Source organism: Actinia tenebrosa, unplaced genomic scaffold (assembly GCF_029948245.1).
Source record: "Actinia tenebrosa isolate PJP-AT-01 unplaced genomic scaffold, QUT_ActTen_1.0 PGA_scaffold10__47_contigs__length_13832649, whole genome shotgun sequence".
Taxonomy (NCBI): Eukaryota; Metazoa; Cnidaria; class Anthozoa; order Actiniaria; family Actiniidae; genus Actinia; species Actinia tenebrosa.
This window is the reverse complement of record NW_028292570.1, coordinates 10353988-10371497: the sequence shown is the minus strand read 5'-3', so window position 1 is coordinate 10371497 and position 17510 is coordinate 10353988. Positions and strand designations below refer to the sequence as shown.

The 17510-nt window shown below is 36.8% G+C and overlaps 1 protein-coding gene and 1 pseudogene across 2 annotated transcripts in view; both read right to left on the bottom strand.

Annotated features, from left to right (window-relative positions):
- Positions 1-156: 156 nt before the first annotated feature.
- Positions 157-2469, bottom strand: LOC116288053 (uncharacterized; annotated as a pseudogene). The gene is made up of 4 exons (XR_016119112.1): positions 2293-2469; positions 1609-1841; positions 1069-1502; positions 157-433 (listed from the first exon to the last, which is right to left on the bottom strand). The product of XR_016119112.1 is annotated as an uncharacterized LOC116288053 (transcript).
- Positions 2470-4987: 2518 nt separating this feature from the next.
- The window catches only part of LOC116288051 (uncharacterized), a 36189-nt gene continuing 23666 nt past the window's right edge, over positions 4988-17510 (bottom strand). The window contains exons 4-9 of the mRNA XM_089026368.1: positions 9174-9318; positions 8262-8582; positions 8109-8155; positions 5854-6130; positions 5700-5710; positions 4988-5578 (exon numbers count right to left, since the gene is read on the bottom strand). Coding sequence (XP_088882494.1) covers positions 4988-5578; positions 5700-5710; positions 5854-6130; positions 8109-8155; positions 8262-8582; positions 9174-9318 — 1392 coding nt within the window. The remainder of the gene's footprint in view (positions 5579-5699; positions 5711-5853; positions 6131-8108; positions 8156-8261; positions 8583-9173; positions 9319-17510) is intronic.

Below are 17510 nucleotides of genomic sequence, written 5' to 3'. Positions count from 1 at the left end.
CAGTTAAATTTCTGTTTATTGTTTGGATGTTCTCTGGTGTTTCCAGTATCTTTTCAACTGCTAGAAACTGATAGTTGCTCGACTGTTTAATGGTTAAATGACCTGTGAAAATTAAAGGAGGTAGTCATTACTGCTGTTTTTTTGTACCTATTTTTATCATATATGTATGAAATTACCTGGAGCAAGTAACTCTTCTCTATTTTTATTTTCTGAAACAGTAGCTGATGATCCTGGAGTAGATGCCTCCATTCTATTATTCTCTTTTGCCTGACTCTTTTTCTCTTTTCCTTCTCTCCATTTTTTTTCAATGTCAAACTCTGCCATAGCAAATTCGTCTACAAACTTTCCTATATGCTCTTGCAGAAAACTCCATTTCTCATCTCCAGATGCATCTTTTGGCAGATGTCTCAAAAATGATGGAGAGGCACTTGTGCTTTTTCATAAATGCCTTTGTTGCAGAAAGCATTAAATGTTCACAGCTTGCATAGTTTTTGTTCACTTTACTAGGGACGTTAACCAATCTAAAACATTGCCTGAGATGGTACAATGTTCCAACTTCTCTTGCACATGTAGGTGTTGCTCTATACAGTTCCTCCCATATAAACTAGTTGCAAAATAAAGAAATGTAGTGAAAAATTCATGAAATATTATATTTTCCTGATGAGTGTATTAACCTTGTGTTACTGCTATTGATATGGACCTTCCAATTAATCCACATACCTTAACTGTAGAATAACTCATCAATTAAGTTAAGCAAAACTGTGGTCTATGGACATCAGCAAGGAATTCTTGGAGTTCATCGAGATATTGACATACGTCAGAATACCTTGATTGATCATAAGGTACAACTGGTAGACCAATGCCGGACTGTGGACTTCTTTTGCATGTATTTTATGTGTATTTTCAGTGATTTATAAATGAAAAAGAATATTTAGGATCTGGTTTTAGTTTGTGTTGTATCAATTATATTCTATTTCATCTCATGTGCAACCATCAAACAAAGTAATGATACGCTAGGGAATGACACATGATCTGAAATGGGAAACATATAAAATAAATATTCTATACCTGTGATTTATATGACTTGGAACAACATTTTCCAGTGCTTTCGTGAAATCGAAGAATTCCACAAGAATTCTGGCCACCAAAACAATGTAGTCTTTCCTTAGTCTTTCTGTTTCAGTGCTGCTCAGCAAATAGTTAATGTTATCAAACCCTTCAAGATTCTGTACCAAAGGTTTCGAATCATCAAGGTTATTTGATGGCACTCTATCAAATGTTAGATACTGAGCTGTCCAGTGTAGATCTGAATTACGGTGGTTTTTCAGTTTTATATTAACCAAGATTCTGAGGTCAATGTTGTCCAAAAATACCTCGCATTGCTTTCCTGCACAAGTTTCTTATCGCACTTTCTCAGTAAAATCTGTTCCAATTTCTTCCATAATTGACCTGTATCTGTCTCTTGATTGGGTAATCCCTTCCTTGTTCGATCTTTGAGTTGTCTGCAAAATAGATTACACATGACTGTAAGTAACTGCAATGAAAATTACTTTAACCTAAAAACTACACCAAGACTTTTTTTGAATCCACAGATAACTAACTATATACCTTAGCTGTGGCACCTCCAACTCCAACAATGACAACATTTATCTTTTGTACGAGGCAAAGTTCACTCCACCTTGTATTCATAGTGTGCAGTATGAAGTACACAATGGAGGAACTTTGCTCTCATAGTCATGTTTTGTTTTAGGAAGAGAAATAGTAACAAGGAAATCCAAAACATCTGGTGCTCTTTTTTCCATTTCATCCAAAATTGGCAACCAAGAAAAGTTCTGAAGCTCCTTAAATTATAGAAATTACATAATTATACACATTAAACAACCTATGGAACCCTTAACATTTATCATTAAAACATAAACTTCATTATAAACAATGAAGGAAATCAGAATAGGACGTTTGCATGATGGCGTCATTTGACTCCCACTACCCAGATGCTTTGCGAATTTTCTTTCTCATTTAAATTTGTATTTCCTCATGAGAATAGTAAGACAATTGGTGCTAATTAACTGAACAAAAGAAAGCGTGCAAGGGAGTCTGGTAGTAGAGGTCAATGACGCCATCGTGCAAACGTCCTATTCATGAAAAGTAATTATGGTATGATTTAAATTAAGAAAAATAAAATTCTCTTTTATTATAATGTAATTATTTCTTGTATAATTATTACCCTTCAAAGAAATGAAAATAAACACACGTATTTACAACTGTTATTATAAGCTCTAACTTGTTGGATACCTTTTGTTTATCTACCGGCATCCTCAGCACTGATGTGTTCTCAGGATTTCTTGTCCAAAGTTTCCTGCACTGGTCATCAATATGTTGCAGAATCAAGAACTTCACTGCATTTAGTAAATCTGGAGACTCTAGAATAACCTTGGCTACTTCAAGAGTTGTTGTTCCAATAGAAATCATTTGAAGCACCTTCATCAAAACGTTTTTGCAGTTTTCATTGACTGGTTTGTTCTCATAAAGCAAATAATTTAAAAATAGACTATATTTACCAGACTGTAAAGAACACATGAAGTTATTATTCAACCTTATTATATGGCATCAATGTTTCGCGCGCTCTGATTGGCTGCTTAGCGGGCAAGATTTTCTTGTAATGACCGGTCATTACGGAAATTGTTCTCGGCTTCATTCACGGCTCTTTTCAGTTGCGATCAAAAGCTACGAAACCAAACATTAAATCAACCGAAAACATAAACAAAATACATTTATCTTTTCAATAACTGAAAAAAAATTATTGTATAGCTTAGAGATACTTCTCAGTGTACAATGAGCGACGAAGAGAGCCACAGCAAAAGCGAATTTTACTATCCAGAGGAAGAAGAGGCAAAAAGTGAGCAAAACAACATGGCTGAAGTAACCAATACCGGAGACGACAGTATCAATAACAGTCAAGAAGATTTGCTAAAGTTTGTGCAAGAACAGAAAAATGAGAACACTGTGAAAAAAACGGCAAGTGATATGAAGTGTTTTTACCGTTTTCTTGGGGAGATAAACAAGACAAATGTTCAGATTTTGGACTTGGCACCAAAAGGCTTGACCACCTCCTTGGAAAGTTCTTCAAAAACATCAGGAAAGTTAATGGCGAGGAATACGAGCCAAGTAGTTTGACTGGGCTGCAGAGAAGCATCCAAAGGTTTCTGTCAGATTCCAGGTCAAAGATGAACATCCTCAAGGACGATGAGTTTGCTTTATCTAGAAAAGTATTGGAAGCCAAGCGTAAAAACCTTGTTGAACAAGGCAAAGGGAACCGTCCTAACGCGACTCGTTCGTTGACCAAAGAAGAAGAAGACAAGCTGTATCAGAATGGCGCTTTTGGTGCAGAAAATCCCGTAGTCCTTCAGAGAACCATGTGGTGGATTCTCTCCCTGCATTTTGGGTTTAGAGCCCGCGACGAGAGCCGTAAATTGTGCTGGGGAGACGTCTCCTTACAGACAGATGCTCTCCAAGATGGACGCGAAATGCTTGTTTGGCTGAATGAGCGGGGCACCAAGACACGTAACGGCAAAGAAAATGGTCACAGGCGTTCTTTCTCACCAAAAGCATACGCCACAAACACGGAGAGATGTCCTGTTCAGTTTTATAAGCTGTTCAGAAGCCATCGACCCGAAGAAATGAACAAGCCAGATGCTCCATTCTTTCTTGCTGTACGACACGGCGACCGCCGAATAAATCCTCAAATGTGGTATATAAAGGCGCCCCTAGGCAAGAATGAAATCGGTAAATTCTCGAAAACAGCCGCAGACGAAGCCAATCTCCAAAGAAAAGGAGCAAAAGTCACAAGTCACAGCGTCAGGAAGACTGGCATTGGCCGATTGCTAGATGCAAATACCCCAGAGACTTTTGTGGCTCAATTAAGCGGTCACAAAAGTCTTCAAAGCTTCCAGTCATACAAGTCAGTAAATGAGCACCATCAGCGACAAATGTCGTACATTTTGAGTTCTTCAAGTCACTCGCAAAATTCCAAACAGATAACTGCTTCTCCAGACAATAGCAGTGGCCAGTTAATAACAAGTTCACGGCAGTCACACAGCAGCCTGAGTCTACAAAACACAACGAATTCGCTCGCTTTGAATAATTCAAGCGACCCAGCAGCTTTAAATGGTGTTTTTCCTGGAGCGAATATCAGCAGTATCTATCAATGTCAGTTCCAGATCTTCAATGGTCCAGTTAAGTTAATCCAACAAGGTGCAAAGCGACGTTATGTTATTGAGAGCGACGACGAAGAATAACACTTCACTGAAATCACTGCAAGTTCTCCGCACGTGTTCAAAATTCATTGACAATTTGGGTCTATTTTTCTTCTAAATTTTTGAGTTTTTAAGAGTTCAAACACTTGTAAACACAGGTATCTGTGTTTTGTGAAATTAAAGTATTCGCATTTTCCTAGATCCTGCCATAATAAAGACAAAAATGTTCTCGCTTTGAACAAAACCGTCTCTGCGAATTTCAATAAATTCGCCAGGATCGCTTGGCTCAGTGAACACGACCTCAACTTTGACCTTGCGTGCGCAAGCGGATGTTGAAAATTACTTCCGGTGTTCATAGTTAGGTATATTATTTATTAAAAATACAGCACTAAAAAAGGCCATATAATAAATAACTTATTAACCTCGTCCGTTCGGTCATTACAGGGAAATCTCAGACCTCGGTCTTTTTTGTACGGACCTCGCTGCGCTCGGTCCGTACTGTCAAGACCTCGGTCTGAGATTTCCCTGTAATGACCTCACTCTCGGTTAATAAGTGGCATATAATCAGTTATTGACAGGAGAGCTACAGTTGGAATATTTAAATGCATGAGGTGAAACTTTGAATCTTCTGGAGTGTTCATGATTTGTGGGGTGGGGTAAAGGGGGCATTATAACGGGCTGTAAAATAGGGAGCAGCCATTTTCTATTGTCTAAATTAGAGGCGCTAGGCTTAATTAACACTCAATGAAAGACACTTGGAAATAAGTTGTGATACTAACCTTCGGATTACGGAGACCAGAAGTAGAAATAATAATTGATGATTTCGACTGTGGCTTTTGGGGTTTATTTGGTAGCAGTGAGGGTGGTAACACACGCTTTTGAAAAGCTTCTGGGGTTGGAGCTGGCAAGATTGGTGTTAATTCTGGTACAATCGTTACTGGTTGGAATGGTATCATCGGTGCAGATAGAATCGGTGTGAACATTGGTGCTGGTTCTGGTAATGGTGATGGAGCAAATAACTCAGCACGTGCCTTTGGCGCACGAGAGGGATCTCCATTTTCTTCTCGGCTAGCTTTCTTTCTCACATGCCGAACCGATGGCGATACTTTCTCTGAACCGGGGCTTTCAGTTAAATTTCTTTCCCTTTTGAACCGAACTATGTACTTCTGCTGTTTAGTAGTGTTAATAAATGTATCCAAAAACTTTTGAAAGTTATTGATCTTAGCGTAGCAGGGACGGCAAATGACAAGAGACAACCCTTCATTTTCCTCGATTTTGATTCCAGTTAAACTTTCGATGTTAGAAATTATGTTTTCGGAAGAAGACTTTGATACAAAAAGATTGATAGGATGATTTAAAAAAAACCAAACATTTCCATTGCAGCAGCGGCACTGGCAATTTTTTTTCTAGGGGAAAAGTCCGCCATGTTTTATTATGAATATTTACTTTCGGACTTTCTATTGTTTAAATTCGACCAATCAGAATGCGCATAAAATAGGCTGCAACCAGAGCCTCTCGTTTCTCGGTGCTGACCACGAGGAACGTGGGCTCTGGGTACGAGATTGATGCATGGACGGGAAAGCCAAATAAGATATCTTACCGAAAGCTACTATATCTGGTTCACTGCACAGTGTCAAAGTATCATTCTCATCCGATGAACAAATGTTAACAACGTTTACTTTGGATTCAACGCCACACTTCGCTATATCCATGGAAACATTACATGGGATGCTGTTCCCAGAATCCGTGTCGTAGAGGTCGATAGTCGGTGGGTTGTGATATTGGCTATCACTTTTGGCCTGGCAACTACGATTTAACGTTACAGTGTGTATGTAGACACTTCTTTGTAAAAATAGCTGTATCCAGGGAACAGATGTCTAGAAACAGAGAGAACGTCTCATAAAATGGAAGATAAATCTATAAACGTAAATAGACGTAAATTTGGAAAAAGTTATAATGGATATTAATTAGAATAATTATAAATATGTGTTAATTGACTCTCGACAAGTATTTCCAAGAAGGTTATAGTTCATAAGGAGAAGTGCGTAAAGGAGTCGTCATGTGCAGCTTGAATGATTGATCTTTCAACCCGTTTTGGCTCTGCCACCGTAAGTAGATATGTCTAAGATATCCTCAAAATCAGGTTCTCGTTCTTTTTCTTATGCTGCTGCTTCTCTTTTTAATAAAATAAATCCTGAAGTGAAACATGCTAAGTCAGTGCGAAGTTTCACTTCCAATTATTGTCATTATCACCAAGCCTGAATATGTTAAGGTTTGGTGGTAGTACCGACGATTGGAGGTGAGACTTCGTCTGTCGTTCCTTTGTCATTTTTAGTTTTACTCAATTAATATTAATTGCATTAACCTTAGTGTACATATTTCCTTTTATAATTATTTGTAGTTTTATAGATCTCAATTTTAGCTATATATTTCTATTGTTATCATATATTTAACATTATGTTTAATTTTTATCAATATATTTATTATGATTCATTTTATACACAGCTTCAGTGTAAATGAGCTTCTTCAACTTTCTGAATTCTGTGTTAAATAAAGTTTATTATTATTATTAAGTACTGAGCCCCAAATGGTCTCCAATATTGTACCGCTTTATCCTTTCTCTTTCTTTTAATCATATACGTTGGGCTAAGGCGACACTTCTCTACTAGAAGCGGTAAAAGGACAAGGATTTTCTGAATCTGGTAGGAGCCAAAGGTTCTCTTTGCTAGTGCAGAGCTTAGTTTTCTGTTGTCGCGCGAGTACTTGTGCGGTCTTCTTCTTTTAAGTTAAAGCTTCCACAACATCATTGTATATTTTAAAGTTTATCTCTGGTGATTCCGTGTGTCAAAAAGGTGTCTGGACCACTTAATCATCTCTTTAGCTGATAAAACTAATTTATTTCGAATATAAAAAGCTATGAAAAATTGGCCTAAGAACATTGGAGCTCAAAAATTACAACTGGAAACGCTCTTAATCGCTTTTTCCCCGCTCGATTTTTCTTAAACTTACATATATTTACCGTTTAATTATGGAGTTTACAACAATACCAAATAAATAACACATTGTTTTTTTTTCCCAGTGTATTCCTTAAATTTCTTGATTACAGGCTTGAAAGAGTGTTGTGTTTACATTAAAGTTCTCGAGTACGCTTCTAATAAATCCCCTAGTCTACCACGATTTACACATGACAGAATCTACTCATTGGTACACGGGGTGACGTGGAGCGTCACGGGGGTGGGGGGGGGGGGGACTCCCATATATTGAAGGGTGGGGATGCTCGTCGTATCTTTTAGGGGTAAAAATCGAGGATCTGGTATCTTTTAGGGTGTCTAAGAGATTTTTGGGTCATTTTAATTCAAGCTGGTGTCTTTTAGGGTATTTTTAAAGATTTTTACGTGTAACTTTGCGTGTTTGAAGTTGACGTCTTTGGAACTATTGAAAATGCAAAAAAAAAAAACCTATAAATTTGTTAAATTTCAGCTGGTATCTTTTAGGGGTAAAAACTTATGCTGCCACGCCCACCTTTGTAAGACTCGGGTATCGTTTAGGGGTCATTTTGGAAATTTCCGACGAGCATGCCCGCCCGTTGCCACCCAGAGTCCCCCCCCCCCCCCCCCGGGCTTCCTTTGAGCGAAGCGGAATGTCCATACACTTCGGGTTTTGGCAGGCGTCTCTCCCCTCCTTCTTTCGCTGGCTGGTTCGCTCTCCGGCAGTTTACCTTGGTCACACCCTACAGCTAGTCCGCCAAAGAAAGCGATAACAAGAAAGCCTCGAAGCAAAGAGAGAAACGCCTGCGAAGGAGGCTAACCCCTAGCTATATTACTTGTGTGTAATAATAAGAAAAATAGTAAATACCTTGTTTGTGACAAGAGGAGTTTTACTTTCGGTTTTCACGTCAACTACTTAAATTAAAACAGAAACAACATGAATATAATGACGTGGTGAATTTGAAGTTAATGAAATTGATGGTTTTCATATTGTTCAAATGAATCAGATATTTGTATTTACCAGTAGGATATCCACACGAAACTCCTCTGATGCTAAACGATGAACGGTTTTCTACTATTGTATGTGCTACTTTACAGCATACAAGTGAAGACTCATTACCATGACAACTATCCAAAGACAAGATTGTTGGCAGTTCTGCTATCACGTGCGGTGACCATGGACTTGCTTTGCCAGTCATACCAAGCATTTTACAGGCTACTCTTGATTCTTTCGTTGTCCAGTGTCGAGAATAAATCTTGCCCCACTTACCATCAGTTTTGACTTCGATATAACCTTGATTGGGTGTCGCACCTCCCGTTAGACGAATGCCTTGAAGTCTTTCTATTGAATTCAGAAACTCATGAATAATTCCAAAGCCTTTGATCGATCCTATTGGAGCGACTAAACCCGTCACTTTGATGGACCTTTGATAATAATACTTTATTCTAAAAATGCAGATTACATATTTTGAAAAGGAAGACATTGAGGTTAGCCCTATATAAGTCCCCTATAAAGTCTTCATCGTTAGTCTATTCTTTATTCATAAAGAATTGTAAGAAAACAGCATCGAAGCCTACAACGTATTTTTTTTCTAAATAGAATAAAGCAATTAAAACGGCTTTCTCCCGTGCTCCGTTCAGTAATACCCCTTGCATGTGACGTCAGAGCAGCTCAATTAGTAGACAAACAAAATAATTTCAATCTTATTTCAATTTTATATGAAGACTTAGAGCCTCATCAAGGTCAGTCTCGCGTACTATCACAGACGACCCACCAAATATCATCTTTCTTTCTTTCTACAACTGATGTAAAACTGTTAACTTAACGTAAATTTCAAATATAAATAGAATAACAATGATAATAATAATAATAATAAAAAGATGGATAGAAGGATGTATGGTGTGTGAATGGATAACCACCGCTTCTACTTACCTAGCTTCTTGCGCCCATATACTTCCACACGTAGTGTTTTGAATCTGTTAAACTTCGTTGGTATAAACCTTATAAATCTGGCCTCATCTGGTCTGTCTAGGATATTCGTCTTTACAGTGAACCGGTATGTACTAACCGGAAAAAGCTGACACAAAAGAAAATAGTTATAGAAACGAAAAAAAGTATAATGTGGGTACTAAATGAATGACTAATAAAGACCAGGTATTGAAAAAGGAATAATAATATAAATATAAGAATTGATGATGATGATGATGATGATGACGATGACGACGATGACGATGGAGATGGTGATGGTTATGGTGACGGTGATGCTGATGCTGATGGTGGTGGTGATGGTGATGGTGATGGTGATTGTTAGATTTGCATTGATTGACATGTAATTATATATGACGATCGTACATAATAAAACACAAATACACCACAATTACTGGCGACGAGGATGGCCACATTGTAAAAATTCGGAGGACTTCTTCTTGAAATAATGTGAGATTTCCTTGGTTTTCACAAACAAAAATGGCCTTTATTGGAAGAATAGAACCATTCGACGAAGCTACAGAAACATGGAGTGCCTACATCGAGCGTTTGGAACAATATTTTACAGTCAACGAGATCAAAACAGAGAAGAAAGTTCCCGCGCTTGGAAGTAAAACTTATAATCTCTTACGGAATTTAGCAGCCCCAGAAAAGCCTTCTGAGCTTGAGTACAATACCATCGTACACCTTTTGGAGAGACAACTATCGCCTAAACCGTCTGTAATCACTCAACGTTTCCGATTTCATACAAGAATGCAAGACGAAGGAGAAACTATAAACGACTATGTAGCACAACTAAGGAAGTTGGCGATTCACTTGCAACTTCGATAACCTGAACGACACACTCAGAGATAGATTAGTATGTGGAATCCGTAATACCGGAATACAGAAAAGATTGCTTTCAGAATCTACGTTACCACTGGAAAAAGCTATCGCAATATCCGTAGCAATGGAAATGGCCGCGAAAGACGCCATTGAATTACAAGGTAAGCACAAAGAAGTTGGTGTAAACAAGATAGCTAAAGCAAAGCCTAGAAAACCAACCGAAAATCAGCTTAAACCAAGAGATAATACGTGTTTTAGATGTGATAAACCAGGTCATTCATCTAATTCATGTAAACATAAAGAAGCTACATGTTATTTTTGCAAGAAGAAAGGACATATCGAGAAAGCATGTAATGAGACCACTCCACCAGCTACTGGAACAAGGTAAAGCATGGCAGTGGACGAAAGCATGTGACAAAGCCTTCGAGAAGGTAAAAGAGATGGTCACGTCAGATTTGGTATTGTGTCATCATGATTCCAAGAAGCCTATCCGCTTAGCATGCGACGCGTCACCATATGGAGTCGGCGCAGTTCTGTCCCATATCATCGATGGACAAGAAAGACCAATAGCATTCGCTTCTCGCACCTTAACGAAAGCAGAGAAAAACTACTCTCAAATTGACAAAGAAGCATTAGCAATCATCTTTGGAATCAAACGATTCCACACCTACCTTTACGGAAGACAGTTTACGTTGGTTACGGATCATCAACCACTAGTAACCATCTTCAGCCCAACCAAAGGCATACCAGTGACCACAGCTACAAGACTACAGCGATACGCTATGTTTCTATCAGGCTATACTTACGACATAGAGTATAGGAACACTAAGCGACACACTAACGCTGACGCCCTTTCAAGACTACCGTTCGAAGTAACCCCAGAGGATCAAAAGGAAGAAGCTGTTGACATTTTTCACTTAAGTCAGTTTGAACAGTTACCAGTGACAAGCGCAACAATCAGACGAGAGACAACAAGGGACAAGATCTTAAGTAGAGTCTATGAACAGACCATGTCTGGATGGTCAACTAAGCCAGACGACAAGTTACTACTGGCGTACTACAATCGTCGAGATGAAATCACAACGTATCAGGGATGTCTCATGTGGGGAATACGAGTAATCATTCCAGACACCCTAAGGAAACAAGTATTGGAGGTCATCCATTCAACTCACCTAGGCGTAGTGAAAATGAAAGCCCTCGCTAGAAGTCACATCTGGTGGCCAGGAATCGACTCCGAAATTGAACAGATAACCAAAACCTGCCCTGGTTGTAACAAAGTACGAAACAACCCAACAAAGGTACCCATCCACCCCTGGGAATGGCCAAGTTCACCTTGGGAACGCATCCATATCGATTTTGCTGGACCATTTATGAACAAACAGTTTTTGATTATAGTCGACGCACACTCTAAATGGCCAGAAGGTGTTTCCAATGAACAAGATCACAGCAACAAGCACTATTGAGGTACTACGCTCAGTATTCGCAAGAAACGGCGTACCACAGCAGCTCGTTTCTGACAACGGACCGCAATTCACGTCAGAGGAATTTCAAACATTCATGAAGAGCAATGGGATTCACCATTTTAGATCAGCACCGTTCCATCCTGCAACGAATGGACAAGCAGAAAGATTCGTGCAAACCTTCAAACAGAGTATGAAGGCAATGAAATCAGAATCAGCCTCTTTAAACAAGAAGATAGCAAATTTCCTACTGATGTACCGCAACACACCTCATGCTACCACTAACGAAACACCAGCCAAAATGTTCCTTGGTCGAAACATACGTTCACGTCTGGATTTGATGAAGCCAGATGTAAAAAGCACAGTGCAGAAGAAACAAATGAAGAAAGCACTTGAGAAGAAGACACCTATACGCTTGTTTGATAATGGACAGCCAGTGACAGTTCGAGACTACAGAGGACAAGACAAGTGGGTTAATGGAACCATCAAAACACAACTAGGACCATTAATGTATGAAGTCAAAACAGAAGCTGGAAGTTATTGGAGAAGGCACACAGACCAAATCCAAGAAAGGAAGCATGATGAAAATCAAAGCGACCCTCAACCAAGACCAGCAGAAGATGTCTGCCCATCAGCAGTAGAACAGCCATCAGTCAGCACAACCCAGACAAGCAAGAAAGTTACCCCCGCTAAGAGCAACATGACGCAACAAGGACAAGGCAAAGGACATCGATACCCAACAAGGCACAGAAGCCCACCAAAACGTTATATGTATGAACAATATTAGGACAGTCATAAGAGATATGAACATTCAGAGACATTATTATTGAGTTATTTTTTCTATCACAGTGATTCATAACTAAGAAGGGAGGAAATGTTAGATTTGCATTGATTGACATGTAATTATATATGACGATCGTACATAATAAAACACAAATACACCACAGTGATGGTGGTGGTGATGGTGGTGGTGATGGTGACGGTGGTGGTGATGGTGGTGGTGATGGTGATGATGATGGTGATGGTGATGATAAAGGATGGTATAGTAATAGAAGTGAGTGAAATACAATTCGGTCTGAAATCATAAGAGTTATTACACAGATATATATTACCAATTAATTAGGAATATTTTGCAATCTTTTTTGTTAAAGGCAAACTAGACGGCATTTTTCTCTGCTCAACGTACGATCAAAGGAGAACCTTCCAGATTCCAGAACTAGCAGTCTGATCATTTTTTTTAGCTAAACTTTTCTTATTTTAAAAACTAAGGCTCTCTTTCTACAACTAGTACCAAAATCATCACACTATCTGTAAGGTTTATCTCAAACTGTTTTTGAAACCCCCACTGCAGGCATCTCCTTTGGTTTTCTCGGGCTTCCTTTGTAGAGGGCAAAAAGACAACTTTTGAGCAACTTTTTTGTAACCCATATCGAATAATAGGAATAATCTATACTTGATAAGAATATCATTATATTTAAACATTTATAAGATGTAACGGCTCGATTGATCGGAATGCTTTGGAACACTTCTTTGGATTTGACCAAATTTAGTTCCTTCAAAGAGAAATCAAGAGGCAACATAAGAATGTTTTTATTAGACGCCAGGCCGTATTTGAAGTAATGTTTCAAATACGAGTTGCTGTATTCTATTGGGGTTTCAAAATCCGAGGGGAATTGCATTTGAAACTCCACGAGGATTTTGAAACCCCAATAGAGTACAGTGACGAGTATTTGACACGACATCTTATACTCTTTTTGTTATGGTTGTTTTTATTTCAAAGTTCTAGTACTTTGAAATATTTCAAAGTCCGAGTAGTAACACTTTGAAATATTTCAAAGTACTAGAACTTTGAAATGGGTGCGGTCGTATTTGATGGAGTTTCAAACTACTGCACGTGGTACAAATAAGAAACCCTGGTTGGTCGATGAGCTCATGAATAGATATAATCTCAAGACCACTAATGTTATATGATACCCGTAAGGTATTTTCAAACTAAAAAAAAAATCCTATGGGGTCTGATGGGGGGAGGGGAGGGGATTTAGGTCCCCATAGGTGAATTTACTAGTCCGTAACCTTCCGTTTTTGGCAGACTACTCCGTCTCTCTTCTTTCTCTCCCTCTCTCTTCCCCAGTTCTTATCTGTCGTTTATATTTCATTACAGGAATCCCAATTACTTTCCGGCGAATGAATATGGAGTTGCATGAGGAGGAGGATACTGTTTTTATACATTTCAACTGAAATAGTTGTGTCCTTTATATTGAATGAATGAAAGGGTGAGTGAGTGAGTGAGTGAGTGTGTGTAATATTTTCTAGAAACGGTGGAAAGTGTGACGCAGCGTTATGAAACATCAGGACAAATGTACTTTTTTTGCAAGCAAGAAAAAAACAAAAAAAAACAAAAAAAAACAAAACAAAAAACAAAAAAAACAACACACACACGATATTTTAAGCCTCCAAAGCATCATAAGACTTATTCAATTCGAAGAACAATAAATAATAAGTGTTTACTATATTGAAGACATGATTTTATTAAGCAAAAGGTATGTAATTTTTTTAAGATTGAAAAAACAACGGCTCTCATGAATAATGCTTTCTAGTTGATGAATTGGTTGCAAACGTTTTCGAAAAATAAAAAAGCCTACATTTAGTTCAACTTTCCAATATTAAGAGACGGATTTATTAATACAAAAAATAATTAACCATTTATTCATTATAAGTCTTAAAACACTTGTTTTATTTAATAATTTTCTTTGTCAGTAATTCGCCTTTGCAAACAATGTGCTTGATTAGTTTTTTATTGATAGAGTACATGCAAGCTTTTTCAAGTGAGCATGTCGCTCTCTTTCAACAACGCAAATTCCTTTTGTGGAATTCATAACAGCTGGAAAAGCTAAATAAATAGCGAATATTGAAGTAATATGTATTTGTTTTTATATTTCTTTCAACGTTGAAATAAATTATCTATGTAAATATTAAAATTATTCAAAAAGAACTTGTACTCTGATTTGTTGATTATTCTCACGGTCGTCATGACAGTGGACCTTTGAAAACATTGGAAGTTTAATTGACAGTAAAATGTCGTTCACGTGCTAGTTAAAAAGTAACAGATTTTGATAGTCGATGAACCAATAGAAAAAAAAAAAAACAGCCGCAGTCTACTGATTTTCATAATCAGCTATTTATTTATTTATTTATTTATTTATTTATTTATTTATTTATTTATTTATTTATTTATTTATTTATTTATTTATTTATTTATTTATTTATCTATCTATCTATCTATCTATTTATTTATTTATTTATTTATTTATTTATTTATTTATTTATTTATTTATTTATTTATTTATTTATAAGCTTTCACCAAAAATAAAACAGCTACAAATGATAATATTAATATATGATACTAGGTGTGCAAAAACAAAATGAAGTGATGAATGATAATAATATGAAAGTGTTGGTGAGGGTGTCACAACAGAGCCTGGCTCCACATAAAGTGTACCTTTTCAAAATATTAGTAATAAAAAGAGAATACTATCAGATTGGCAAGGATGAATGGACAAATAAACATGGTGCATGGTGTAGAGGTCGAGACTATTAATAGTGGAGCTTCCGAAGGCCCGCGCGAGCGGAGCACCATACTTAAGAAAAAATGGTAAACCATCGCGTTGATTTTTCATGGCTTGGCTGACGTCACTTCCGTCCGTACGTACGGGCGTCCGTGTACACAAGAATCCCGATTGGCTGGTTAGATTATCTTTTTATTTTGGCGGGAATGTCGACGCGTTGCAACATCCGGGTACACATAAAGGTACACACGTACAAATATGTGTACATACAATCCGGCTATTAAACTTTTGTAGAAAATTTTTACACCTGTTATTACGTATAGAAATACCGAAAGATAACAACACAATTTTTTATTCAAGCTTATATTTATATTTATATTTATATTTATATTTATATTTATATTTATATTTATATTTATATTTATATTTATATTTATATTTATATTTATATTTATATTTATATTTATATTTATATTTATATTTATATTTATATTTATATTTATATTTATATTTATATTTATATTTATATTTACTCTATTTACGATGGAACCCCTTTACGAAATCGATATGTCGAAAGAAAGCTCAGAGGAGAATGAAGCCAAAAGAAAGGCCAGAAGTAAGAGAGTTTTTTCGGAAGAGGAAAAGCTCTGGAGGCGTGAAAAAGAAAGGCAAAAACGAAGGAATCTCACCGAAGACCGAAAAGCGGCAAACAGAGAGAGAGAGAGAAAACGCAAATCCAAGCGGGACTTCGATTATGAACAAGGAGAACATGATCGTGAAAGAAAAAGGAATATGAGGCAAAACTTGACGGATGAACAGAGAGAAAATGAACGTGAAAGACAAAGGAATTTGAGGCAAAACTTCACGGATGAACAAAGAGAAAATTAGCGTGAAAGATAAAGGAAAATTTGAATCAAAACTACTAGCTAAGGCGGCTCTCAAATGCACAGAAAAAATCGGTTTAGGGCAAGTTATAGACCAAAGACAATTAAAAAAACTTTCATGTATTCAAAGATGGATCAAGAAGTGTTCTTCAAGAATTCAGGTGTGTGTTTTTTAGCAAACAATCGTATATTATTATTTTTTGACAAGCATTTTTTCTCGACCAATCGACAAATCAAAGACTTTCTCTCAAAACTTTTAATATTTCTATGGATAAGCTTAATTTATTTTAATGCTGGAGGAAATATAACATGAAGAGCATATTACAACAAATATTCGTCCTTTATTTAGCTTTGTAAATCATTAACAATTCGGTTGTTTTTAACCAACTATCGTATGTTTTTCGTTCAAGAAAAATGCAGCTTTGTTTGCCTTCTATCGCGGGTCCCATCGGCAAAACGAAAGCTGAAGACTTTCATTCAATAATTTTATATCTTTCTAGTTATTGTATAAAGACCTTGTCTTTCACTTTATAAAGCTAAAAAATGTTCAAAAACATTTACAAATGCCAATTTACTGCCAAAGAAATTAGTCATTTTGTATTTTGCATTATTTTCTATTTTGTCTCAGTTATTCGTGTCAAGTTTAATACTGAATGCAAACTTTGTTTTTCGAAGACTTTTGTCATTCATGATTTTCGTATCTTTCTCACACATGAAAACAGACATGAAAACTGGTAAAATCGAATCTCAAAATTTAGTAAGCTTAGTTTTCAAGCTTCTCGAAAAGTAGTTAATTCTCATATGAAAGGAATAAAATTATTTCAATGAAGTAATTAAGAAAGCTTTTTCTTTTAACTGATGACACATTTGGTTTTAAACGTTCAGGGCCTTCATTTCTCAAGTTTAGTAAGTTGATGATCTCCAGCCAATTTTCTCTCTGATGCTACCAAAGCATTTGGTTTTTTTAAATTTTCATTGCGGTAAAAATACATTTAATATAAAAACATCAAAATTCCTATGGAAAATCAAACATCGTTACGTAAAAGACGCAAGTAAGCTTTTTTTTTTTGCTCACCTTAACCAGTTTTCAAGTTAGTTTTATAGTCCTGATTTGTCCTAAAAGAATCGGGAATCTCCAAACTTTCGATTTCAATGAAAGACATCCAAGGTAAATTTCACTACACCTGATATTTTGTTGGACTGTCTGTAGTTATCTTTCGTTTTTTTAAAGTAAAATTAAACAGGAATTCAAAGCTTAAAAATGTCGGTCATGGAAAACTTTGTCGAAGAATCTTCAAAGAACAAAACTAGCCCCTGGGGTGGCTGGTGGTGAGTTGTGTACAAAATTCCTAAGTTGGAGAGTATAATCGCGCATAGAAAACAATGTAGTGCGTTTTGATTCGATTTCAATGCATAGTTTTTATTATGGGATACGCTATCTTTATCTCGAATAAAAATAATTGAAGACTTTTTTCCGGATCTTATTTTTACCTTTCAGATTCATTCAAATTGGGCTCCCTGGCTCCCTAATTTCGTATCGGGAGCTCC